General features: G+C 48.9%; 2 protein-coding genes across 4 annotated transcripts in view; one reads left to right on the top strand and one right to left on the bottom strand.

Moving 5' to 3' along the window:
- The window catches only part of CUL4A (cullin 4A), a 45,217-nt gene extending 39,791 nt beyond the window's left edge, over positions 1-5,426 (bottom strand). The window contains exons 1-2 of the mRNA XM_082859524.1: positions 5,174-5,426; positions 4,391-4,506 (exon numbers count right to left, since the gene is read on the bottom strand). Coding sequence (XP_082715650.1) covers positions 4,391-4,506; positions 5,174-5,327 — 270 coding nt within the window. The 5' untranslated portion in view covers positions 5,328-5,426. The remainder of the gene's footprint in view (positions 1-4,390; positions 4,507-5,173) is intronic.
- A 391-nt stretch (positions 5,427-5,817) lies between these two features.
- PCID2 (PCI domain containing 2) lies at positions 5,818-25,732 on the top strand. 3 transcript variants are annotated; one of them, XM_082859529.1, is made up of 14 exons: positions 5,818-5,893; positions 11,424-11,513; positions 13,579-13,652; positions 14,782-14,849; positions 15,953-15,992; positions 16,886-16,940; positions 19,394-19,497; positions 20,011-20,086; positions 20,588-20,729; positions 22,536-22,636; positions 23,584-23,657; positions 23,808-23,933; positions 24,651-24,774; positions 25,042-25,732. In XM_082859529.1, the coding sequence occupies exons 1-14, from the start codon at positions 5,858-5,860 to the stop codon at positions 25,129-25,131; spliced, it is 1,200 nt and encodes a 399-aa protein (XP_082715655.1). In that variant the 5' UTR covers positions 5,818-5,857; the 3' UTR covers positions 25,132-25,732. The 3 variants fall into 3 exon arrangements, with proteins under 3 accessions (XP_082715655.1, XP_082715653.1, XP_082715654.1); XM_082859527.1 differs by lacking the exons at positions 14,782-14,849; positions 15,953-15,992 and having other exon boundaries at positions 5,840-5,893; XM_082859528.1 differs by lacking the exons at positions 5,818-5,893; positions 11,424-11,513; positions 14,782-14,849; positions 15,953-15,992; positions 16,886-16,940 and having other exon boundaries at positions 13,593-13,652.
- The last annotated feature ends 158 nt before the right edge of the window (positions 25,733-25,890 follow it).

The following is a 25,890-nucleotide window of genomic DNA, read 5'->3' as shown; positions in this document are numbered from 1 at the left end:
TGATTCTAAATAACTTAACCGAGTCTGGAACAAAGCTCAAGAATATTCAGAGAAATACAGGGCTTCCCTGGTGGCGCAGTGGTTGAGGGTCCGCCTGCCGATGCAGGGTACACGGGTTCGTGCCCCGGTCCGGGAGGATCCCACATGCCGCAGAGTGGCTGGGCCCGTGAGCCATGGCCGCTGAGCCTGTGCGTCCGGAGCCTGTGCTGTGCAGCGGGAGAGGCCACAGCAGCGAGAGGCCCGTGTACCGCAAACAAAACAAAACAAAAAACAAAACAAAAGCATCTACCACACAAGTCAAAATTCGCAATGTCTGGCATCCAATCAAAGCTATCAAACATGCGAAGAAGTAGGAAAACCACCTTCACTGGGGAGAAAAGTCAGTCAAAGCAAACCTGGAATTGAAGAGCCAGCAGACAAGGACACAGAAGAGCTGGAACTGTGCTCCACGCGTTAAAGAAAGTTAAGCAAAGAGAAGATACAAAACAAGATTCAAATCGAACACCTAGAGAGGAAGACAATGCAGAGGTGAAAATTATACCAGATGGTATTAATGGCAGACTAGACATCGCAGAAGATGAGTGAACTTAAAGAAGTGGATAAACTGAATAGTTCTGTATCTACTAATGACATTTGTAGTTGAAAATCTTTCCACAAAGAAAGCCAAGATGGCTTCACTGGGGAATTCTCTCAAACATTTAAGGAAAAAATAATACCAATTCTGGACTTCCCTTTAAGAATCTACCTGCCAATGCAGGGAACACGGGTTCGAGCCCTGGTCCGGGAAGATCTCACATGCCGCAGAGCAACTAAGCCCGTGAACCACAACTACTGAGCCTGCGCTCTGGAGCCCATGAGCCACAACTACTGAGCCTGTGCTCTAGAGCCCGCAAGCCACAACTACTGAAGCCCACGCGCCTAGAGCCTGTGCTCCACAACGAGAAGCCATCGCAATGAGAAGCCCGCGCACCGCAACGAAGACCCAACACAGCCAAAAATAAATAAATAAATTTATTTTAAAAAAAAACAAAAAAGAAATAATACCAATTCTACACAAAGTCTTCTAGACAATGAAAAGAAGAGAACATTTCCAACTCATTTTATGAGGCCAGCATTACTCTGATACTAAAACCAGACACAGACATCACACGAGAATAATACAATGTCCTTTGTGATCACAGATGCAAAAACTAACAAAATGTCAGGAAACTGAGTCCAACAGTACATTGAAAAGATAATACATCATGACCAAGTAGGATTTATACCAGAATGAAAAGACTGGTTTAACATATGAAAAAAATCAATCCGTGTAATTAACAAACCAGAAAACAAAAATCACATGACCACCTCAACAGTCACAGAAGAATTTGTCAAAATCCAACATGTATTTCTGATAAAAACTCTCAACAACCTAGGAACAGAAAGGAACTTCCTCAACCTGATAATGGGTATTTTTGAAAAACCCACAGCTAGCATCGTATGGTGTTCAATGATGAAAGACTGAAAGCTTTCTCCCCTAAGACCAGGAACAAAACAAGGATGTCTGCTTTTTCCGTTTCTATTAACCATCGTACTAACCACCAGAGGTTCTATATAGTTCAATGAGGCAAGAAAGGAAATAACAGGCATGCAGATTAGAAAGGGAGAAGTAAAGTTATCCCTGTGTATAGGCGACATGACTGTCTACACAGAAAATCCAATGGGATCTACGAAAAAGCTACTAGAGATAAGTGCGGTTAGCAAGACAGCAACGTACAAGATAAATGTATAAACATGAGTTGTATTTGTATGTACTATCAACAACCAGAAATTAAAATTTATACTACCTTTTACAATACCATAAAAACATGAAATGCTTTAGGGATAAATTTCACAGAAGATGTACAAGACCTGCACAGCGGAACTAGAAAACATTGCTGAGACCTAACTAAGCGAGAGCTGCCCCTGTGGTCAACTGGGGGGTTCAGTGTTGTCAAGATAGCAGCTCTCCCCACGCTCACCTACAATTACACATAATCCAAACCAAAATCCTAGGAGGCTTCTTTGCAGAAATTGGCAAACAGATTCTAAAATTCATATGGAAATATAATGGACCTAGAATACCCAAAACAAGTTTACCCAAAAAAGGATAAACCTGCAGGGCCAGCGCTCCAGACTTTGAGACTTAGGACACCCACACTCACAGGGACAAGGACTTGACACAGGAGCAAAGGCAGTTTGCTGGAGAAGACAGACGCCTCAACACATGGCATGGGACCAACTGGACCTCCACAGGGAAGACAGTGAACTTGGATTTATAGCTCACAGCAAATACAAAAATTCACCTCAAAACAGACAACAGACCTAAATGTAAAACCTAAAACGCTGCAAGAAGGAAATACAAGGGAGAATCTTTACCACCTTCGGTTCGGCAAAGACTTCTCAGAGACACTAAAAGCACAATCCATAAAAGACCAAACCGATACAAAGACTTCATCAAAATTTCAAACGCCTGCTCTCTGAGAGCCATAGTTACGAGAATCAAAAGACAAGCTGCAAACTGGGAGAGCACATTTGCAAGGCAAACACCTGGTACAGGATGCATGCTCAGAACACGTAATAAACTCAAACACTCGATAATAAGAAAATAAACACCACCATAAAAAACGAGCAGAAGATCTGAACACACACTTCATTAAAGAAGGTGTATGGAATGGCAACGGGCACAAGAAAAGATACCTAATATCGTTAGGGAAATGCAAATTAAAACCGTAGTGAAATTCCACTACTCACCTACTAGAATAGCAAAAATTAAAAAGACTGACAATACCCAATGCCAGCAACCACACGGAGCAACTGGAATGCTCACATACCACTGGCAGAGAGGCAACACGGTGAAGCCGTCTGAAAAAGTTAGGAAACGTCTTGTAAAGTTAAACACACACTTTCCATTTTACTCTGAGAACCTACTTCTAGATGTTCACCCGAGAGAAATGAGAATTTCTGTCCACACAGACTTACCCATGAATGTCTGCAGCAGCTTTATTCATAACCCAAAACCAGACACCCAGACGTCCATTACCTCAGGATAACTAACTGGTGGTCCCCAGAGTACTCAGCAACAAAGAAACGAATTACTGTCACGACGCATGCATGTGCCCAACTCACGAGCCCTACCCTAAGCGAAAGGAGCTAGGCACAATTGCACGGTTCCACTGACATGAGACTCTGAAGATGGCAAAACATACCGACACAAGGCACATCAGTGACTGCCAAGGACTGGGGGTTAGGGCACAGGATAGGACCCACTGCAAAGGGGCCTCAGGGAACTTTTCGGGGTGACAGAAACATTCTGTATCTTGATTGTGTGGTGGTTATACAATTGGATACATTTGTTAAAACTTGTTGAAGTACATATTCTACACCGTAATTAAGTCGATTAAACAATACAATAACCTCACACAAACTTAAGACAAAGAAGGGACAGGTGTCCATCGAACTGTCCATGGTAGTCTTCTTTGGGTGGTAGGAATATAGGTGATTTTTATTTTCTTCTTTGTACTTTTTGTAGTTTCCATAATTTTTCACTTATGTAAACAAAAAAATGTAATCACTTATGTAAACAGAAAAAAATTTAAGTCTCTTAGTAGAAATTGTGCTATATTACCTAAAATGTAGATAATATTAGACCAGTTAGCGAATGTCATTCTTTAAAAACAAGATATCAGGAAAACCAGTCTGTGTGTAACTGAAATATCCCAAAAGTGAAACCTACTTTTGATCATTTCTTCTGGTGTTAGAAAAGGAACATCGTTATCTCAAATTAAATGTAACAAAACCAGTCTGCACATTTTAACTGCAACAATTAATCACAAAACACAACTAAAAGGGGGAAATCCACATTAACAAGTCAAACTGTAATAAGAGTTTCATATATAACATAATAGAATTACAATAATAGTTTGCTGCACATTTGGAAAATATTAGAAGTCATGTGACTCTTAGAAGCGCATTTCTCTCCTGTAATGGGTTAACTTTAAAATACCCTTCTAGACAGCTGAGGCCTGAAAATGAAATAAAAATCCCACAACCACCAGAAACGGAAAACACTCCTCGACTTGGGACACGCTGCCGCCGAACTCCTACTGTTCTTGTTGCAGGCAAGAGTCGATTTCTATTATCCCCTTCATTACTGACTCTGAAACAACACCGAGGAGCACAAGATCCACGTCTGGGTCACATTTCACAGGAGTTGGATAATTGTGCTATGTAGACACTATAAAACAATCAGGTAAGTGAAAAACCGGACCCGGGCCCCCTCAGGTCTAAAAGTTCTCCCTAAGAAAACTGCGTGCTTACATCTCAGTGAGAATTCTAACGAGCTCTGCTTTCTGCACAGGTGGAGCCTTACCTGGTAGAGCTCTTCCAGGTTATATCTGATGGACGTACTACTCTGTATGGCTCTCACTGCTTCATGAAGTTTCTGCCAGGTGTCCTGAGTGTAGTTGTCAGGCAATTTAGGTCTGTCTGTAAATGCAGATGGAGTCAGTGGGTAACGGCATCCATGCTAAGAATCACATCTTTAAAAAACTATTCCACAAAAAAGTCCTTAAAAGACACACAGGTAAGGAGCGCAAAAATTAGGTTTTCCCAATACAAGTACCACATTTATAAATTTCTTGGGTTACAGACTACGCAACCATTCCATCTTCGTTTGGCTAAATAAATATATCTAGTACTGATACTTAGAATAAGCACATGTAGGAAATCATATAAATCTTAACAGTATTCCTTTACTTAACAAGTGGGTTTCACAAACGTATAAACGTGGAATAGTTAAGCTCTCTACAACATTTAAAGTCGACTGAAACTACTCCAAGCTGGGAGGAAGGTGAAGAATAAGCTTGTAACTGGTGTGTCTGCATCGAAGACGCCTGCTTTGAGACGGTGACAGCGACAGAGCTGGTGAGAAGTGGAGCAAGTAATTAAATTACATCACGAAGAGCTTCAGTCCTGCTACTCGGTCCGGCTCGGCCGTGTGAACCGGGACACCTGAGTTACCTGGCGTCACTCAATGCCATTGGACCAACTATACAGACCAAGGGGAAGCCGCCGCTGGCCCGCGCCGCCCCGCCGACGTCGCAGCCCGAGCGGCCAAGGGGAGGGACCCCCGCCCCGCCCGCCCCGCACCCACCTCGGAAATTCTTGATCACGAGCTTCTTGGAGCCGCCGGCGGCTCCGGGCTTGGAGGTGACGGCGGCCGCGGCGAGAGACGCGGGCTTGGTGAGGCCGTTGGTGTGTCCGACAAGCGCCGAGAAGCTGCCCTTCCGAGGGGTCTCGTCGGCCATGGCCGCGGCCGCAGCGCCCCGCCCGCCGCCCGCCCGGCCTCCGCCTCGGCCTCGGCCTCGGTCTCCGCCGCCCGGCCTCGCCCTCCCTCCGCTGCGCTCCCTCAGCCCCACCCGGCCCAGCCCAACCGTCGCCCGACCCGGCCCGACCAGAGCCGGTGCCGCAGGCCTCAGGAGCACTCCAGACCCCGACCCGACCCAGCCCCGAGCTCGCGGGCGCCGCAGTCCGCGTCCGCCGCGGTCCGTGTGGAACCCGCAACAGTCGAGGGCCCGAAAGGCCCGGGCACCGGGGCGCCGACTAGGCGGCCTCGTGGGGCAGGCAGGGAGTCGCAGCGCAGCCCCCGACCTTCCTCAGCCCGGGCGCGCCGCCATACCGGCCCGGGGCTCGCACTCCCGCGCACACGCTGCCTCCGGAACCAACGTGCGCGGGAGGCGGGGCCGGCGGCGCGGGGCCGGGACCGGACCGCGGCCCGGAAGTGACGCCACGGCGGCGACGGGGCGCGCAGCTCCGCGGGGCGGCGGCGGTAGCGGCCATGGCGCACATCACCATCAACCAGTACCTGCAGCAGGTAACTTTCCTCGGCCAACGGGCATCCTGCCAGCTGTCCTCCCGCTGTCTTGGCCTGCGGGCCAGAGCTGGATCCCGGGCGAGTCTGTCCACCAGCTGCGCTGGAGCCCCTGGCCGCGCTCTCAGTTTAGGGGCGTATGGGGAGGGAGGACAAAGTGGTGGAAGTAACGGGGGGACAGAGCAGGTGGTCCGGCTGCGAGCCGGTCTGTGTTAGCGATCCGCTGCTTACATCCCTTGGGAAGTGTGGCTCTCAGGGTTTTGTCCATACAGCCTGTGAACGCAGCAGCACAGCGCAAACATAGGTATTTATGGATTCAAGGCTTGTAGTCTTTCCTCTGAGCTGTGCTAATTCGCAGAACTAGAACCGTGGTAATAGGGATAAGGAAAGGGCGAGTGGGCTTTTTAGAATTTCTGAGGGGGCCTTCACCAGGGCTTTGCTGAATGAGGATGTGCGGCTGGGGAACAGGGAGGAGGCAAGAACGATTCCTAGGTTTCTAGTTGGGCAACAGATGAGCAGGACAGATTTAGAGGGAAAGACAAATGTAGTCTTGGACGTGTCAAGTTGGAGGTGTCTGTTGGCAAGCAGACCAAGATATCTAGTTGGCAGTTGAATATAGTCTAACAAGATTGGAACCATTAGTTGTTTGGTTAGTTGAGAAAGTTGGTTAAAACGGGAATCATGAAAAAACAGATCCATGCTTTAATCTTAACTTAAAGGATAAGTCCACCTTGGCCTTATCTTTGCAGAGTTAACATTTTTCAGTATCAGTTTTTATTTAAAGTTGAACAAGTACGTAGACATTTGAGAACCAATGTGAATATAGAGTCTCCCCAGAATTTTATGCTTTCTTATAACTTTTATCTTCTATGTACTTGTATCTTTTGTATATTTCTACGTCTGTTACAGTTTTCTTGCCCACACCTAATCCCAGGGTTTGGGGGGAGGGGCACCGTGTGTGCCTTGAACAGTGTCTGAGCCACGCAGTGTGCAGTACAGTTTGTGGGCTGGATAGATGCAGGCAGGTGGAGGGGTGTGAGGCCGAGTGATGTACCAGTGATCGGACCTCCACGTTCTAGTGAGCAGTGAGTTGGAACTCGTGCTGGTCTGTCTGTCTCAGTTTCCCATGCCTCTGTTTCTCCAGACTACCGCTCGGTCCTGTTCCCTGCCTTCCCAGAGGAGCACTCTGAGAATCTCCTTTAATTGTCTGTCTTCTCTGTTCCACCCCACGGAACAGCGGGGTGGCTATGAGAAGAACAGGCATGATGAGTGCTTGGTGAAGGCTTACCGAGAACCAGGCGCTGTGGTACACGGCAGCTCATCGTCGTCACTGTTTTCCTAGGAGGTTGGTCCATTGCAAGCCCCATTTCACAGAGGATGTTAAGTGACTTTCCAAGGTCACTGGGCTAGTAAGTGGCACATTCAGACTGGGAGTCCTGGCCCCAGAGTCCGTGCTGTGACACCAAGCTACCTCTGTCAGCCCAAGCTTCAGCCATTTCCTGTCCGGGTCAGAACCCGCCTATTCCTCAGCTTCCAGAGTTTATTGTTGCTTGAATCTCAGCGGCCCTGTCAGCTTGGACTTATCTCTCGCCTTTGCGGCACCCTCGGCCAGCAGTCGGCTGTGGGCAAGCCGCCTGTCGTTCGCTTCCCGTGGCCCCTGTGATAACTTCCATTGGCTGTTGGGTCTGGGATTTGATTTCACCCTCAGTAGCCCATGAGGTGTCTTGTTAGCTTCTTGGATGCTGGCAGAACACATGCGGTTCCTGGGTCAGAGACCAGGGACCTTGTTACTCTGTGTGGCTCCCTGGGCCCGAAGTCCCACAGACGGTGTGACAGGCCCAGAAGGGTGGCTGCACATGTACCTGAGAGAGACAGAACCTGGGGAATCCACCTGGTCCAGCAGGCAGTAAGCAAGTCTGGTTTTTGTCTGGGGTTGGGATGGGGGAGACATTATCTCATTTCTCAAGGTAACTCGTCACATGAACAGCCCTGAGTAATGGCCCTAGTGAAAGAGCCAGTGGTCCGAGTCTTGTAGTGTGGGACCCCCAGCACGAGGGCCCAGGAGGGCTGTCTCTCAGCAACCGGCCCGCGGCGACACCGCTTTCCGCTCAGCACTCGAGTTTTCGCAGGCATTCCATTAGGTTTCTTTTTGAATTAATTTACCGTACATCTCCCCATGTATTTTACTTTAAAGATTTGTTGTTCTCCTTAGAAAAAGATCAGTTTGCATGCTTCTTCCCGAGGTGGATCTCTCCGTCACTCCTAGTATCTCTCTGAGGGCTGGTATTATTCTTTTTAGTGTGTTTTATTTCATTCTTTTGTCCGTTACACAAACTCTGATTTCACACGGCAGGTTACTTTTTAAAAGCTGTGTCTACATTAAAATTTTTTTCCTCCAACTTTTTTCCTGAAAAATTTGAAACCTACAGAAAAGTTGAAAGCATAGAATGGAGAGGTGTGTACCTCTCACCCGGGCGTGTACCCACTATGCTCGCCTTCCCTCCGGGCCCGTGCGCTTCTTCCCGGCGATCCCGTGGCCTTCACCTTCCTGAGCGTGCGCCTGAGACCCAGGCCGTCCGCTGTGTAACTGCAGCGTCTTTGGTGCATCCGAGAAACTGAACATCAGCGTGAACATCAGTATTTTCCAATGTAGAAGCCATAGTTTCATCCACACCCCCCCACCCCCAATCTTCTTTGGAACCTCTTTTTTGAAACCCAGGGTCCAGTCAGATCACATGGCATTGGGGTGCTTTGCCCTTTAGTCTTCTAGAAGCGTTCTCTTGCCTCTTGGGGAAGGGGGCTTTTATGACCCACGACCTTGTTTACATGTCCAGGCCCACGGCCACACGTGTAGATATCTCACCAGCTGCCTTTATGTGGCTGTTCCTGGTGGTTAGATTCAGCTTCAGTCGGCTAGTGTGGGTTTCCCGTGGCCTCTCCCAGCACTGGGGATGCTGACGGCATCACTTGGTTAAAGAGGCGTCTGCCCATCAGATCACTCCACTGTTGAGGTACCTTTTTCCATTGCGATGAACCTGTAGGCTGTTGGACGGACCCTGAAAACCACTGAGCGTCCTGTTCTCTACACCCTCTCACAAAATGGTTTTCCCAAGTCAGTTATTACGTTATTACTTTAGTGGTTGCCAAGTGGTGATTTCCTATTGTTCTTTCTACATTTACTAGCTAGTATTTCATCAGTTAAACAATGCTTTCCTCTATGCCCCTCTTTTTGAAAGTATCATTATAGATTACTTTTAATACCTAGTTATAATCCAGGACCAATAGTGAGAATGTTATTATTCTTTTTGAAGCTCAAATTGTCCCAGATTTGACCACTGAGAGTCCATTCAAACTGGTTTCTGTGGCTTTTTTTTTTAAACATCTTTATTGGAGTATAATTGCTTTACAATTGTGGGTTAGTTTCTGCTTTATAACGAAGTGAATCCATTATACGTATGTCCCCGTTCTGTGGCTCTTTGACATGTCTCTGTCCTTTTTTGAGCCTGGCCTTGCTTTCTGGCACAATAATATATACTCCAGGCTCACCTAGTTCTTTCCCTGTCCCAGTGCTGGATTTGCCCTTTCCCCAGGGAGCTCTGGTTCCTTTTAGTGGGGAATAGAATTTAGAAAACAAACCTGAGTGCTAGGTGTGCCCATTGCTACTGGGGAGCCATTAATTCTATGCCTTTTCAGTGGCTGGAGCTAGAAAATGTATTTTTAAGGAATCATGAGTTCGTGAGTAGATGATCCCCCCTGTGGACCAGCTCGGAACCTGGAGAATGCACGGTGGCCAGCAGCATCCTGGGAAGAGAATTGCCCCCTGGGAGCGCGCAGAGCTAGTGAGCTTCACTTGGTGAGGTCTGCAGTCCCTGGTCCAGGCCCACAGGGACCGCTCAACAGGCTGACCTGGGGTCCGGCTGCAGGGTCCAGTGCGGGTGTTAAGTGAAAGGGCCGAAGGTTCTGGGGCGTGACACATTAACGGTGACCGGAGCGGGTGACTGGCCTGCCTGCGATTCTAGTGTCTGCTGAGCAGTGCATCGGTACTTTCAGACTTGCCCATCGTCTGTCGCCAGCCTCCTGTTCCCGTCACACCCCCTGTGACGGGAACGTCGTGGGCTTTATCAGCTTCTCGGAGGCAGGGGCACTGATTTTGTGTATTTTGTGATTACTCATTATAATACATCAGCAAGTAAGCCTGCACAAATATCTTGTTCCTTGTTGTAAGGTAAATCCCCAGAAGTGGGATTGCTGGCTCAGAATGTAAGTGCATATGTAGTTTGTTGAGTAGTCAAGTGGCAAATTCTTTATTTTGTGAATTGCCTTAGAGATGGTGGTGAAACTTTCCCAGTCGACGCTGAGTGTGCAGCCGACGAGGAGCTGGGTCCTGGAGGTGTCCAGGCCACACGGGCCTCCATGCCTCCTGGCCGTCGGGTCACCAGGTGGGAGGGTCGCATGCCTCGCCGTTTCCGCAGGCAGCTGCACCCCTTCACCCTCCCACCAGCGGTGGCTGGGGTTCCAGTTGCTTTGTGTTCTCAGCAGCGCTCAGGGTGGTTGGCCTTTCAGTGTTAACCCTGCTGGTGGGCGGTGATGTGAGCACCCCTCGTGGGTGTGCATTCGTGTGTCCTCTTGTGTCGCCCCTGCATGTATTTTCCACACCTAACTTTCTGTGGATAAATGATGCTGTAGTACGTGCAGCTTTACGCTTGGCTTTGTTTTCACTTATATGGTTAGGATTTTTATGTCATTTTTTGCTAAATATAAGTTTAAAATATCATTTGGTTTTCTAATTACAAAATTTCTGCTGTAACGCAGGCCTCCAGTATAGAAATATATAAAATAAAAGTCTCCTCGACCCCCCTGGCTCCCACTCCACTGGCCAGGGGTCAGCTGGTGTGGCCTGGGGCCCCGCATTTCTTCCTGTGCTTACACGTCATATCAATACTTAGTTTTTCTTTTTCTCCAAGATCAAGTTACACAGTTTTTCTGCAACTAATTTTTTTGGAATTAACAGTAAGTATGTTGTGGACACTTTTCCATGTTATTACAAGTAGATCTATTTGATTCTCTTTCACAACACCCAGGCATCCTATTGTGTGACTGTGACATTTATTTGGTCATTGCCTTCCCATTTTTATTTTAAATTTAGGTTGAGTGGAAGTGCTTTGAATTTTGGACATATGCGATTTTCAAGATCTTTTTTCTTCTTCGTAAGCTGTATAAGTGGATTTTCAAATGTTTCTTAGTATGACTGAGTAAAATTGAATACTTCACCTTCATTAATAAGCAGATAATAAACTGATGGCTTATTCTGCTTGTTCGTGGTTTTTAGCGGTAAGTCACCTGTTCGCCTCCAGGATGTCTCATTTTCAAATGCAGTGATTATCTGCTGGCTAAGGAGAGTACTGATTGTTATATTCTGACTCCTTTCAAAGTAGGGAAAGTGAAGTTTAGGGGTGTGCAATGTGCTGTCTAGGTTCCACTAGGACAGGGTGTTTTATTTTCTACTTAGCTCTTCTCTTTCCAAACGCTTCAGGTCTATGAAGCAATTGACACCAGAGACGGGTCATCCCTTGCAGAGCTGGTGTCTTTCAAGCACCCTCATGTTGCCAACCCACGGCTTCAGGTAGGTGGTGGGACCACGCACACAGGTGTCTGAGAGGGTTACAGGGTCACCACCTTCCTAAGAAAAGTTTAGACTTTGAGTAGGAAGGAAACTAATATTGCCACTCTTGTTTGAAAATTGCCAAGTTCCTTCACGATTTATCTAATTCCAATTCATTTATTGAGCATTAATTGAGCACCGTGTCTCAGAGTCTGTCCTGAGATCTGTGCTTGTTTTCCTGTGTTTAATTCCCACATGACTTTCTGGGGTTCAGAGAAGTGCAGTAGCGGGGCCAGGTCATCCAAGGTCATCCAGCGGACAGGCAGTGGGGCTCGGGCTCTGCCCAGGCCTGGCTCTCCCTGGAGCCCAAAACCGTGTCCTGTTGCTGCCAGTGCGTTTTGTTGGCGCGCGGCCGCTTGCGTTGCGCGCTGGCTGCCGCAGAGGCACGTGGGCCTTGCAGAGCCTGCAGCATTTCCTGGCTGGCCGTTTACATGAGCATCTGCCAGCCCCTGCTCTAAATATAAGCATTCTTCTTTTTTTTTCTTTAATTAATTAATTAATTTATTTATTTTTGGCTGTGTTGGGTGTTTGTTTCTGTGCGAGGGCTTTCTCCAGTTGCGGTGAGCGGGGGCCACTCTTCATCGCGGTGCGCGGGCCTCTCACTGTCACGGCCTCTCTTGTCGAGGAGCGCAGGCTCAGTAGTTGTGGCTCACGGGCCTAGTTGCTCCGTGGCATGTGGGATCTTCCCGGACCAGGGCTCGAACCCGTGTCCCCTGCATTAGCAGGCAGATTCTCAACCACTGCGCCATCAGGGAAGCCCTGAACTATAAGCGTTCTTGATTCAGATGATAAATGCTCTCCAAGCAATAGCTTCTGTGGAATATATTGTTGACATTTTGTAATGCCCACTTCCTCGCTGATGGCCGTCACAGTGTCAGAGTGTCCTATCAGGGACCTAAATTTTTCTTTGGAAAGAAAGTGCCCTGGGCTTCCCTGGTAGCGCAGTGGTTGAGAGTCCGCCTGCCAGTGCAGGGGACACGGGTTCGAGCCCTGGTCCGCGAAGATCCCACATGCCACAGAGCAATGAAGCCCGTGCGCCACAACTGCTGAAGCCCACATGCCTAGAGCCCGTGCTCCGCAACAAGAGAAGCCACTGCAATGAGAAGCCCACGTGCCGCAACAAAGAGTAGCCCCCACTCGCTGCAACTAGAGAAAGCCCGCGTGCAGCAACGAAGACCCAACGCAGCCAAAGATAGATAGATAGATAGATAGATAGATAAAATAAAATAAAATTAAATTAAAAAAAAATAAAGTGCTCGGGGTCCTGATGGGACTCGGGTTAAGCTTGCTGTCAGGTTGTCCCTGATACACGTCTGCTCGCCCATTTGTGACCTGAGGCTGATTCCTTCGCTCCAAAACTCCACGTCCTTCCACGTGACAGCTGCCTCGCTGGGCCCGTTGTCTGCCTGGTTGTTTCGTCAGGGACTGTAGGGTGGTGATCTTTCCCATGCTGTCATTCTCCCTCTCTCAGTTATAGAGCTGTATCAGTGTGGATTCACTGAGTCCCTTTCTTTTAAATTCAGTGCACTGCATAATCCACTGCGATGCTTGTGTTATCCAGAATTTGGCCACTGGGAGGCGAGGGCAAGTTCGAGGTGAATGTCTGCTGTCTCCCAGGACCCCGAGTGGGCAGTCCTGTCAGCAGGAAGTGGGCAGGAGCGATTGCTGGCCGCCCGACCCCCTTTCCCCCAGGCACTGTCTCCAGCTCCTTCGACCTCACACGAGGCACACAGTAGCTGCTTAATAAATAGATTAAGAGGTACATGAACATGCCTAGGGTATTTCCTGGCCTGTGGTAGACAAAGCGAATTGCTTTCATCTCCTGCCCTGTACGTAGGTCGTGCTTGATAAATATGTGTGGAAGAAATGAACCTTTTTTTTTGAAGTGCTAAAGTGTGAAGAGTTACTGTCAGCTGTAAAGTGTAAATTCTTTTGAAACAAAGGTTTGTCTAAATCTCTTCCTACATGTTGCATTCTTTCTGTCCCAGTTAATTTTATTTTTACTATTTTTCTTATGATCATTTAGATGGCCTCTCCAGAAGAGAAGTGTCAACAAGTTTTGGAACCCCCTTATGACGAAATGTTTGCAGCTCATTTAAGGTAATCCATGAGTGAGGAAGAAAAACAAGCAAATCTGAAAATTGCTGAACTGACTCTAGGGGTTTTATTTAACATTTTATGCTTGAAGCAGTGAAAAATTTCCTTTGAAAAAGTAGAAAAGTGTGTTTGTAATTTCACTTTGGTAACACCTATGAAAATCTTGTGAAGTTTAAAATACTTTTAAAAAAATGAAATACTTTTGAATTTTAATAAATGTTTTATTCTGGGACCACGTATGTTTTGAAAAGTTAACATGAAATGGTAATCGTGGATGTGTGTGTGTCTTCTGTGTAATGCTCTGAAAAGCATTTGGTATCCGTCCTACTGGCCGCGTAGCGGTCTCTTGTGTGTGTGTGCGTCTTCTGTGTAACGCTCTGAAAAGCATTTGGTATCCGTCCTACTGGCTGCATTGGTCTTTTGTGCAGCAGGCTATGGCGCCCACTATTGACTTGCGTTTTTCATGGAAACACCCAGTTTTTAACCTTTTGGCCTTACTGGGGAAGAAACTGGAGCAGAGCAGAGCAGTTGAAATTCTGCTTTTTATTCACATGTCATGTCTACTGTTTTCACCTCTAAAGCCTCGATTCGGGCAGCTCCAGGTGTTACAGTGTGTGGGATTTGGTTGTCCTCCTGCCTGCCCTGTTCTCCGGCGTCCTGAGCGGGCTGGGGTGTGGGGGCAGGGTGGGGCAGACCTGCGGGGCCCCTGAGATCTCTGGAAAAGTTGGAGTGCCACTGTGTTTCTTGTAGCAACTTCCTAGCTCTGTGCAGCATGCGACGAGGCGCCAGGTTTGGGGATGGACTGACTGGTAGTGACACTGCCAGCCGGGCGTCTGGGTAGAGTGTCCTTGCCCATTGATGCCCAAGAAGGGCCATTTGCGTGTTGTTAGTGGAACCTCTGCAGCTGGGCTTCTCCTTCTGGGACTTGAAAGAACAGGCCCAGCATGTAGCGTGGGATTTCCTCCTGTACCCGGTGGTCTCTCGTGAGCCTCCTTGTAATCTGCTGGGTCAGTTGAGAGCAGGGCGTTTGTGCTGGGAGCGAGCAGTGCGGTCCGCGTGGTCCGTGCCGGCTCTCAGTGAGTGCGCGCGCTTGCTGCCCCTCCGCCCTCAGTGCCCACCACTTCCTTTCCAGGTGCACGTACGCGGTGGGGAACCACGACTTCATAGAGGCGTACAAGTGCCAGACCGTCATTGTCCAATATCTTTTGTCGTGGGTGTTACTGTTCAGTGTCTAACAGGTACAGCGGGTTACTTGGGGGCTAAGATCCTGAAACGTCAGGCCAGTTTTAGTCCCGCCTTTAGTTAGAAAGCAGGAGAAGCTCACTTAGCCCTTCCACTCAGGTCCTTAAATGTAGCCTGGCCTTCAGACTGCGTCCAGCCACCTACGTGGTAGGAAGAACACTGGTTATGATTAAGGATTTTAGCATGGCCTTCAGACTGTGTCCAGTCACCTACATGGTGGGGAAGAACACTGGTTATGATTAAGGATTTTATTTAATTCTGTTGTGAAGAATAATACTTTGTTGCCTTTCCAACATTCAGTATAGTTACAGGGATGGGTTAGTCCCCTTGGAGAAATAGAAGAACTTCCAGATCCGGGCACAGATGGAAGAGTGGACGCAACACACAGCATCATTGAATTGTGGTCACTGAGGGCCTTAATCCAGCCAATTCTGATTTAAGTCGTTTTAAGTGCTATCTTACGGCTAAGGCCCTGGTCAGTGAGTGTTCTAGTACTGTTTATATGTATCTCCAGAATTTAGTGGCTTTTTTTTTTTTTTCGGCCGAGCCGCACAGCTTGTGGAACCTGGCAGTGAAGGTGCTGAGTCCTAACCACTGGACCTCCGGGGAATTCCCTTTAGCTGCTAATTTTTTAACCATCTTGCTTAGTATACACGGAAGAGAATTGGTTACTGACCAGCCAAGTCTCCTCTGAATTCAAGAATTCTGTAATCAGTGAAATAAACTTTATACCACAGATTCTAAAGCACATTATATATAAGTTGTGATCATCTGAGCTCAGAGAAGCCAAATAAGCCAGTTTTAAAAATCTTATAACAGCCTTTTTCTTACTTTGGGGAAAGTATGTATGAAATAAATGTATTTACGTATACCTAATGATACTCAGACGTTTGTAATGTGGGCTCATGTATTTTTTCCCTTCAAGAACCTGCTGCTGTGATACATAATCTTTTAAGTGGTGAGCCGTAGCCCTTACAGTTTAGAACCCTTGTTGTTCTTTAGTCTTTCAATTGTAGCATGACTTGAACTTTTTCTGTCGGACCTTCCTTAATATACTACATCATTCCTACGGGCATTTCAGGCCCACAAAGAAGAAAACTGGTAAGTACAAACAGAAACAGCTGGAAATTAGCAAATGGCTTTTTTCTTTTTTAAAAGCAGAAGTTTTAGTTGTGTTTTCTGTGTTGGTATTTAATGTTGTGTGTTGACGTGATAATATCAACACAGGTAATGGAGTTTTAATAGTCAGTGTAAACTTAAATGGCAGGTCAGCCAGATTATTTGCAGTGTTTTTCTGTAAATATGAAGTATTTCGGCCATTCCATGCCCCCAAATATTTATTAAATATTATTTTTTCCCTTTAATTGTCAATTTTGAACTTACTTTGGGTTTTAAACTTGGATAAAAGATGTAGATCAGTTACAGTTCATTTGGGATGATGGACTACATAGTAACTGGGTTATTTTAAATTCCTTGGTAAGCTATTTTATGATTTATTAAAAATCTGGGTAAATACTGAAATTCTGTTTATACTAAGATAACTGAAGGCTTGCAAATACCTTTTACTAAAAAAAAAAAAACCCTTTTTAAGTGAAGATCTCTCTTACACATAAAATTAACACTGCCAGCTAGATTTTGCAGAGTCGTTTTGTGACATTGGTCTGTTGCATACCTTGGACCCTGGTAGGAGATCGTTGTGAACCACGTCTTGTTTTAATGGAGCTGTTGGCTGGTGGTAGGGGCTGAGGGGAAGGAGACTTCCTGTCCCAGCGTAGGGGGAGAGAGCTGCCAGGGCTGAGCCCCTCGACTCCCCGGGACTCGTGCAGATGGGGAGGGGCTGCCACCTGCCCGGGAGGAGGGTGAGGGAAAGCATAGCAGCCCCTGGGCGTGGGCTGGTGACCCCCTTTCTGGATGGTAGCCCTGGCCTCCCCGCCTCTGGCAATGGAACCTCTGGCCTCAGAGCGTCTTCAGACGTGCTTGTTTTTGCCCCGTAGGGCTCTGCCTGTCATGTATGCAGTGGCACTTGACCTTCGAATATTTGCCAATAACGTAAGTTCAGTTTCTGTCACTGTGCTTTTAAACCCAAACTCGTTCTCTATCTGTTGCTTAATTTCATACCATCTTTCCACAAATTTTGAGGAACACGTTGGGTTGGTGAATGTGGTGTGGAGAGAGCATGGGGGTGGCTTGGCTCGCGCGTGAGGGCCTGTGCTCTCCCAGCTGTGGAGATGCGCCCCGTTCCGTCCCAAGTGTAGCTTCAGGGAGTGCTCAGGGTTCTCTGGAACAAGGAGGATTTCATGAGTCCATTTCCCCTTGGGGTCAGCATAGCCATTTTGGGAGCAGCAGTTCTTAACTTTTTGGTCCTGACAGACACCCCTTTACAGTTTTAAAAACCATCCATAACGTCTGGTTCTGCACAGGACACAGTAGGCGCGTGCTTCTCTCCCTCCTGCTGGGAGTTTTAAGGCCAGCGTGGCTCTGAGAGGTGGAGAGAAGAAGGGGCAGAGCAGCGAGTTCCCCGCGTTTGTTTCCTTCCCATCTCCTGGGCGTCCTGGTTCGGTCCGGCACCCGGGGACACTGACAGTAGGCAGAGACGACGCGGCTCCCTCCCCTGCATCCCACCTGTGGGCGGGGAGCATCCCAGCTGCCTCCGCCCTGGCCTGCAGGCCCAGCCCTGTCCACAGTGGGTGGCTGGTGTGAGCGCAGGCCTGGCTGAAACAAGGAGAGCCACAGTCTTATGACACCCCGGGCATCCAGGATATAATCGAGAGTCCCTTGTCATACCAGGAATCAGGACTCTTGGCCTTTGAGACTCTGAATGGGGGAGATAGTCAGCAAGCACCCGACACCGAGGATGGGATGGGGATTCCACCCCCGCCGCCATAAAACCCTGGGAGCAGGTGCGAACGCCCTTGAAGCAGGTGGAGACATCTCAGCAAAGAAATGCACGATATAAAGCAGCACCAAATGGAAATTTTAGAACTGAAAAATATAATAACTTACATAGAAATTATTGAGGACCCCCAGAAGCTTCTGTTCATGTGGGTTATATCAGTACTTACTGTATTAGAAATTTTAACTGGGGAAATTTCTAATATTGTTCACCTAAAATAAACCTTTTATGTGGTAACATAATTGACTTTCTAAATTAAAAAAATATATATATTCAAAGTGAACAAAATGTACAAAAAAGTGGCATTTTTATCCGTTTTGATCTCTTTAATGTATGGCTCCACGGAAGCCGCTCAGATTCTTAGGTCTGCTTCTGAATTCACTCTGCAGTACCTTGTTTTGGTTGAATATATGAAGAAGTGTGGCCTTACGTAGCTGTACATGGAAGTGGGAGGACTGTTCTAGGAGCCTTTTCAGGTGATCGTAGATGCCCTTCTCTGAGCTACACCTTTGAAAACTACAAGAGCAGTTCTTAAGGGTCATTACAGTGTGGCCTCTGAAGCTTAGCAGTGGCCGTTTCCTGCTACATCCGAACCCACTGGTGTGTCCTGCACGGGGAATGGACCTTTCACCCCTGTAGGATTTTGTAATGCTGTACATTGATCATTTGGAGAGTTCTGGTTCACTGAGTTACCCAGACGTTCCAAATGTTGACGTATTTCATTACGTGAAAAAACAAAAACCAGGAAAACTCTACATTTGTCAATATCTCCAGTGACCTCAGAGAAGTCGTGAAGCAATGGAAAGCCGCCAGGCTCTTGGTGGTCAATACAAGTTTCCCAAAGTTCTAAGTTTTTCTTGAAAGTGCAGATGTCATCGGCAGCAGATAACAGTGTTTGCCTGGGAGTGACAGGCTTGCTTCATTCAGTTTCCAGAGCCCCGCGCTGGCCAGTGGCCCATGCTGGCTGGCCAGGCTTTGAGGTTGTTTGTTCCACGGTCCAGCTTGAGGCCTCAACAGTGGCCCCAGTGCTTTTCCTTAAAAACAGACGTGCTGTAGGCGGACTTCCTGCTTCATCGCAAAGAACACTAAAAATACATGTATTCAAGGCCTAAGACTTACTAATAGTGTTAATATTTACTGCATCCTCACTGACCCTCTGAAGTGAAGTTAGCTGTATTGGTTGGTTGATGGGAGGACGCGGGTGCGCGAGGTTCAGGACAGAGTGGCTGCAAGTTCGGTTGGGGCCGCTGGGCAGGCGCCGGTCCTGTCCATTGCCGTCCTCTGCACCGTCCATGCAAATGTCACACGCGTGGGAGATGGGGCTTCGCGGCCAAGTAAGAAAAGGCTAGTTAGCAGCGCGTGGCACAGGTTGCGCAGGCTCAGGGAGTCCGGCTTGAATTGGTTGAAGAGCGATTTGATTTGTGGAAGAGCTGGAACACGCTGTAGACGCTTCCGGTTTGTAAACGTAGTAGCACAGGCTAGATGGTCTCGCCAGAACCTTTGGGGACGACCCTCCGCTGTGCGTTTTTGCTTCTAGCTATGCCGTGATCTTCTGTTTAACCGAGGTGTCTAGAGGAGATGAAAAGTGAAGGTTTTTATCTTCTATCAGGCAGATCAGCAGCTGGTAAAGAAAGGGAAGAGCAAAGTTGGGGACATGCTGGAGAAGGCGGCCGAGCTGTTGATGAGCTGCTTCCGCGTCTGCGCCAGCGACACGTGAGCGCCCCGCCGCCCTGCCCGCCCTGCTGGGCGCTGGCCTTGACCCCACGATCGCTGTTAGCTTTTGCTTCAAATAGTCCACTGTCTCATAAGGAAATAAGAGAACAGAACCACCTCTTATGCTGCCGCACACATTTAGCACTTCTGGGCCCATGTGGCCTGCGCTCTGGGTCTCACGCTTTCCGAGGTCCCTCTGTGTCGCCGTGTTTCGGTGGCTGTGACGATAAGAGAAGGTCCTTTTTCCTTTTCCCCAAGCGCTTTATCGCAGTCAGCTTTTACACAACATCGCTGCAAACTGAGCGGTTTTCGTCTGCTGTGGCAAGGCGCTGTATCCCCCGAGTACCCACGGTGTTAGAGAAGACGTCTTCTTTCGTGGCGTTGTAGTCTTCCGTGCACGTGACTCGAGCCGTGGGGCTCTAAAGACACTAATTTGTTGCGGAAGCTGAGTTTGCGGTTGACACGTGACATCTTTACTTCCGGGCAGCGTTAACATAACCGTTCTCCCCGTAGCCGTGCGGGCATAGAGGACTCCAAGAAGTGGGGCATGCTGTTTCTGGTGAATCAGTTATTCAAGATCTATTTTAAGGTAAGAGAGCGCTGCGTCTCTTTGTTGGGTCTGCTTTCCGCCTGTCTTCCCAGACAGCCCTTCTATTAACAGCCAGCCAGCCTCCCGGGCAAGCGGTCCCCCGCCTCGCCCCCGGCTGCGCACATAATCCTGGGAGCTGGTGTGCGCCCAGGGGCTGCCCGGCGCGAGGGCTGCTGTCAGCGCTTCACGCCCGTGTCCTCTTTAGCCTCCGCCCGGCGAGGCGCGCGCTCGGCTCCAGGGGAAGTGAGGTTCCAGCGCCTCACACCAGTGTCGGTGCGGGGACGGCCAGGCGAGGGGCGCCAGCCCGGCCCCCGTGCGGGTGGGCCCTCCGCGGTGGGCGTGGTCGGGCTGTGCAGCTGTGGTGCGGTGTTAGCGTCAAGGCTTCGGTTTTGATGATGTGAATCCCACCGCAAGGAGGCGTGTACTTCGTAACCAGAAGTTTATGTTGGCTCTGCCTATTTATTTAAAATACTGTTTAGGGTAGATTGTTACTCGTTATAGATCAACAAGCTCCATTTGTGTAAACCGCTCATCCGAGCCATCGACAGCTCAAACCTGAAGGACGACTACAGCACTGCGCAGAGGGTGACGTACAGGTACTACGTGGGGCGGAAGGCCATGTTCGACAGCGACTTCAAGCAAGGTGTGTCACTGCTTCTGAGCAGCTGGGGCTGGGTCCAGGGGACGTGCTCACTGCCTCCTGTTACTGCTGAAGGTAGACCGTGGGTGTTGGCTGCATCCAAGCTGTGTTTATTTTTGACACTAAGTTGGTTCCACAAGGGAAAGTCCCACGTGAAGTTCCTCGCTCCACGCCAGGTCTCTGAGACGGGCGCCAGCATGTCCGTTTCTGGGCACTGGTGTTCCGGCGCAGGCTACAGACGGTGTTTCCCTATGGCCTCTGCTGGTCCCGTTGGCCCAGGACGTGGAGATGGGGCGGCGCGTAGCTCAGCTCCAGCCGCGGTGGGCGAGCCTTTGCGCAGGTGCCATCTTTGGTGCTTGTGGCCGTGCGTGGCGGACCGGTGCCGCGCCAGAGCTGCGCTCTCGTGAAATCGCGTTATGTGGCTCGTGTCACTAGCTTTCTCAAGAACGGGAAGCCACGTTTTTTCTTTCTGAGCTTTTGGAGTAGCTGGCACGTGGTGGTCCTTTATGATTCTTCTCTCGTCCTCAGACCAGACTTTCTAAACTCACTTCTCTGACAGTTATTTGCACGTAAAGCCATGTGACTTCAGGCAACACACCGGATGTAAGGAGCACCTCCTCTCCGTGTGTCAACGGCCATGGATGCTCCGATAACAAAAATAACAGCTCTCGGGCTTCCCTGGTGGCGCAGTGGTTGGGAGTCCGCCTGCCGATGCAGGGGACGCGGGTTCGTGCCCCGGTCCGGGAAGATCCCACATGCCGCGGAGCGGCTGGGCCCGTGAGCCATGGCCGCTGAGCCTGCGCCTCCGGAGCCTGTGCTCCGCAGCGGGAGAGGCCACAGCAGTGAGAGGCCCGCGTACTACAAATAATAATAACAACAACAGCTCTCTCATAATAAGTGCTCTGTTTTTTTACTCTGTAGGGTCATGTAGACCAACTTTTCATTTTCTTTCACAAAATCTTTATACATCTACAGCCTTCGAAAGAGGGCTTTTCTTGGTTAGTTCCCCCATCTTTTTCTTTTCCTTTAAATATCAAGCATAAGAAGATAAGCTTTTATTTTTTACTTTTTAAAAATAAATTTATTTATCTATTTATTTATTTTTTGGCCACGTTGGGTCTTCGTTGCTGCGCGCGGGCTTTCTCTAGCTGCAGCGAGCAGGGGCTACTCTTCCTGTGGTGCGCAGGCTTCTTATTGCGGCGGCTTCTCTTGTTGCGGAGCACAGGCTCTAGAGTGCAGGCTCAGTAGTTGTGGCTCGCGGGCTCAGTAGTTGTGGAGCACGGGCTGAGTTGCTCCGTGGGATCTTCCTGGACCAGGGCTCGAACCCCTGTCCCCTGCGTTGGCAGGCGGATTCTTAACCACCGCACCACGGGGGAAGTCCAAGAAGAGAAGCTTTTAAATTACAGCTTACCCCTGAACAACGAGGGGGTTAAGCCCCGTGTGACTCACAGTCAGCCCTGTGCCCACGGTTCCTCCACATCCATGGATCAGCCAGCCGCAGACCACGTGGTAACGTAGTGTTTACCGTTGCAAGTACCTGTGTACAGGTAGACCCGCACAGCTCGGACTGCCTTGTTCAGGGGTCACCTGTACTCTCAGCTGAGGTCTCTGAAGGTATTGCTGTGCTTTTCCTCTGAATATGCACTGAGTGGTATTTTTGAATACCTAACACAGCAGGAAATAATTTGTTAATATTGACGGTAGATATTTGCAGTTCCTGAAGCCTTTCGGGCCTTCATGTAAGGGTGGGTGGTAGCATCAGGCACAGGGTGGGGACCGTGGGGACCATGTCTGTGTCTGACTCTGCAGCTGAGGAGTACCTGTCCTTTGCTTTTGAGCACTGCCACCGTTTGAGCCAGAAGAACAAAAGGATGGTCCTCATTTATCTCCTTCCTGTGAAGATGCTCCTGGTAAGTGATCTGAGCAGCTCTCACGGGTCCTGTTGTCTACGAGAAGTGGGCAGGTGTCTTACGGCGCGGCCAGTGGTGTGTGATGGGTCACAGTCTGAGCTGCACGTGAGCGCACCCCAAAACTGAGGAGGAAGAGCCTTGGGTGTGACCCAGACTACTCTTTCCATGACTGGCACTTCCAGATCCTTCTGGAAAGGCTTGCCTGTGTTTCCTTTCTCTTGAAGTTCCCTAACTCAAAAGTTTACCATATATAAGACAAGTAAAATAAGTGCATATTATTTTTGTTTCCCCTAAAAATCTAAATTTATAGAAATGGGTTAACGAAGAAAGAAAAAGGTCATTCCAGCCTGTCTGTAGGTATCTTACTTGGTCACTGAAAATTATTTTTGATATTTGTAAAGAAATGACAAATAGCTAGCAAGTTATTTGACTAAAACATCCTCAAAGTAATAGATAGGGCTTCCTTTCCTACCATTTAAAAATTTTTTAAAATTATCAAAACAACACACACATACTTACCTAGTTCAGGGCGACTTGTAGTGGGAAAGAGACAGTGTCACACCTCCCTCCCCACTGCTAACCCGACTTCACGGGAACAACCAGTTTTAGATTTTTCAGCTGGTTCTTCTAGAAGCTGTTTCTGAATTCCTAAATTGTAGCCTAGTATTGCTTCATGTGTCACCCGCCTCCTATGATACAGTAATGAGGTCGAGATTGATGTCAGACGTCACTGATGACAAAACCATGTTTTGGCTAGGTTTTCTGATTTCCAGACCAGCATTGGTTTTTTTTTTTTTTTCCAGTAGACTAGGATGCTTTCAGTTCTTATTCAGCGACTTAGGAAGAAAGCCTAAGAAACGCAGGTTGCAAGTTTTTCCTTGACAAGAGTTTTATCAGACAATTTGGTTAAAAGTGAAAGCGTTCTTATTCTGGAAATTTACTCTTAGGGTCATATGCCAACCATTGAGCTCCTGAGGAAGTACCATCTCATGCAGTTTGCGGAGGTGACCAAAGCTGTGAGGTAGAGTGTTTTTCCTTTTCCATTTGAGACCTCATAGAAGGTGAAATCAGCACACACGTCCTCGTGTTGTGACAGAACTAATGGCGTTTCGACGCACTCTCGTCCCGGACGTTGTTCTGACTGTGTCTGTACGTCTGTCCCGCCGCCCAGCGAAGGCAACCTCCTCCTCCTGAACGAGGCTCTGGCCAAGCACGAGACCTTCTTCATCCGGTGCGGCATTTTCCTCATCCTCGAGAAGCTGAAGATTATCACCTACAGGAACCTCTTTAAGAAAGTGTAAGCAGAGTCCATCCTTTTCATTCCGGGGGTAAAATCCGCCTTCCGCGGCCCGCGCACTGCCCTGGGCCTGGGCGCTACGGCTGCGCAGGTGGGGGAGCAGAGGTCTGCCCGCCCTTGCGGGAGGAACAACTCGGGTTGCGGTGGAGACCTTGTAACAGACGTTTTAGCGCCAGCCCTGAGAACCAGGCATTTCCCATTGTGCCGGAGAGTGTGGGACCCGTTGCCCATGTCCTCCGTTGGTGACCCGCTGACCCTCCCCACCACCCCGTCCATCAGGAGGTTGTTCTTTTCTTCCGTGTCAGTCTGGAAGTTGACTCTTCTCTGAGCCCTGGTCCCAGCAGGATCTCAGTTAAACTTCAGTTAAAGTCAGACTTTTTCTGGCTGCGAGGAATATATCAAAATTAGCAAGGACCGCAGTTCATCACACCTGAGACACTGTCCATCGTAAGGTGCTTCTCGATTATAAGGATGTTAAAATGTGAGAACACGTGCATCTGAGATTCAAGCAAATAGTCAGTAAACGTAAAGTATATTTGTACTAGTGGCTTTTTAAAATTGGAAAGTCAGAATTAAAAGCTCTTATTTTTCAAGTGTATCTGGCGGGTGGGAGATGCTTTGTTCCTCTTGAACAGAGGTTTCTCAGCAGATGTTTCTCCTGCTGACTTCGTCCTCACATCCCGTCCCTGATGAGCGTGAGCTCTGTCCCTCTTGCAGGTACCTGTTACTCAAGACACACCAGCTGTCTCTGGATGCGTTCCTGGTTGCCTTGAAGTTCATGCAGGTGGAGGACGTGGACATCGCCGAGGTCCAGTGCATCCTGGCCAACCTGATCTACATGGTGTGTGGCCGCGCCTCCCCCGGGCCCCGCCTTCACTGGGAGCTCTGATGCCTTCCTTGTTCCCAGAGGGCTCTGTGCGGGCGGGGTGAATGCACACGGCACATATTTCTCTGTTCTCTCCTGTGCGTGTTCACTCGTCCTCCCAGGGAGCTGACTGCACGGTGACTGGGTGGGGGGATACTTGTGCCACAGCGCCAGGTCCTTCACCCCCGCAGGCTTGACGAGACCCAGGCCCAGAAACACACCACCTCTGCTCTTCTCCCACAGGGTCACATTAAAGGCTACATCTCGCACCAGCACCAGAAGCTGGTTGTCAGCAAGCAGAACCCGTTCCCCCCGCTGTCCACGGTGTGCTGACCCCGCCCCCGGCCCCGGGGACAGGGAGTCGGGCCATCCTGGTTCGTATCCTGCCGAGAACTCGTCCTCCGCGGCTGGAGTCTCTCGGGTCTTTCCCGGGGGAGGCTGAGACCTCAGTGTCTCTGCCATCACGGCTGACGGATATGCACCTCACAGAGGCCTGGCATCCCCTTCTCAGAAAGCGCAGCCGTCTCCGCTGGCCCTGGGGTGCTGGTGACACTCAGGCTAGGGGCACGGCCTCCGAGACAGCTTCTGTTTACTTCTCATGAGTGTTCTTCACGAAGGCATCTTTTAACTCTTTCTGTAAAAAAGGTGATCTGAATTTATACAAAAAGGTGTCTTCTCTACCGTATCTTTTGGGATACGTCTTTTTATGTTAAATTTGAACTTTCTGTGCGATCAAAATGCTGGGTTAACTTAGTGCTTCTTTTTACAAGCTGAATTTACCTTGATTTAATTTCCCAGGTGTCATAGCTGTTTTTTCGGAGTGTGCGCGTCTCCTTTGTCTGTGCAGAACTTACTAGAGAAGGAAGCGCCGCGGACTGTAGTTGCTCATCGCTGCAAAGGCGCGTGCCCTTTGCGCGGAGAAGAGCCGCTGCGGGACGTGGACACACACACCCCCCCCGCCCCCCCCCCCCCGAGGCCTCCCATCTGTCCCCCCCCGCGCCAGCTGCTCCAGCTGCCAGACCGACTGTCCCAGTTGGCTCAGAAGTGCGCAGTGTGCTCCTGGCTTCTGCTCCATGTGGCTCATCTGCAGGG

The sequence above is a fragment of the Leucopleurus acutus genome (assembly GCF_964270905.1).
Source record: "Leucopleurus acutus genome assembly, chromosome: 18".
Taxonomy (NCBI): Eukaryota; Metazoa; Chordata; class Mammalia; order Artiodactyla; family Delphinidae; genus Leucopleurus; species Leucopleurus acutus.
The sequence above is the reverse complement of the archived record's forward strand: the minus strand, read 5'-3'. Positions and strand labels throughout refer to the sequence as shown.

Excerpts from the sequence above, each read along its gene's own strand:
- PCID2 (XM_082859529.1), top strand. The coding sequence starts at position 5,858 with ATGGCGCACATCACCATCAACCAGTACCTGCAGCAG. Across the intron at positions 14,850-15,952 it reads CCAGACCGTCATTGTCCAAT|CATTCCTACGGGCATTTCAG; the intron begins ATCTTTTGTCGT and ends AATATACTACAT. Across the intron at positions 23,934-24,650 it reads AGGAACCTCTTTAAGAAAGT|GTACCTGTTACTCAAGACAC; the intron begins GTAAGCAGAGTC and ends TCCCTCTTGCAG.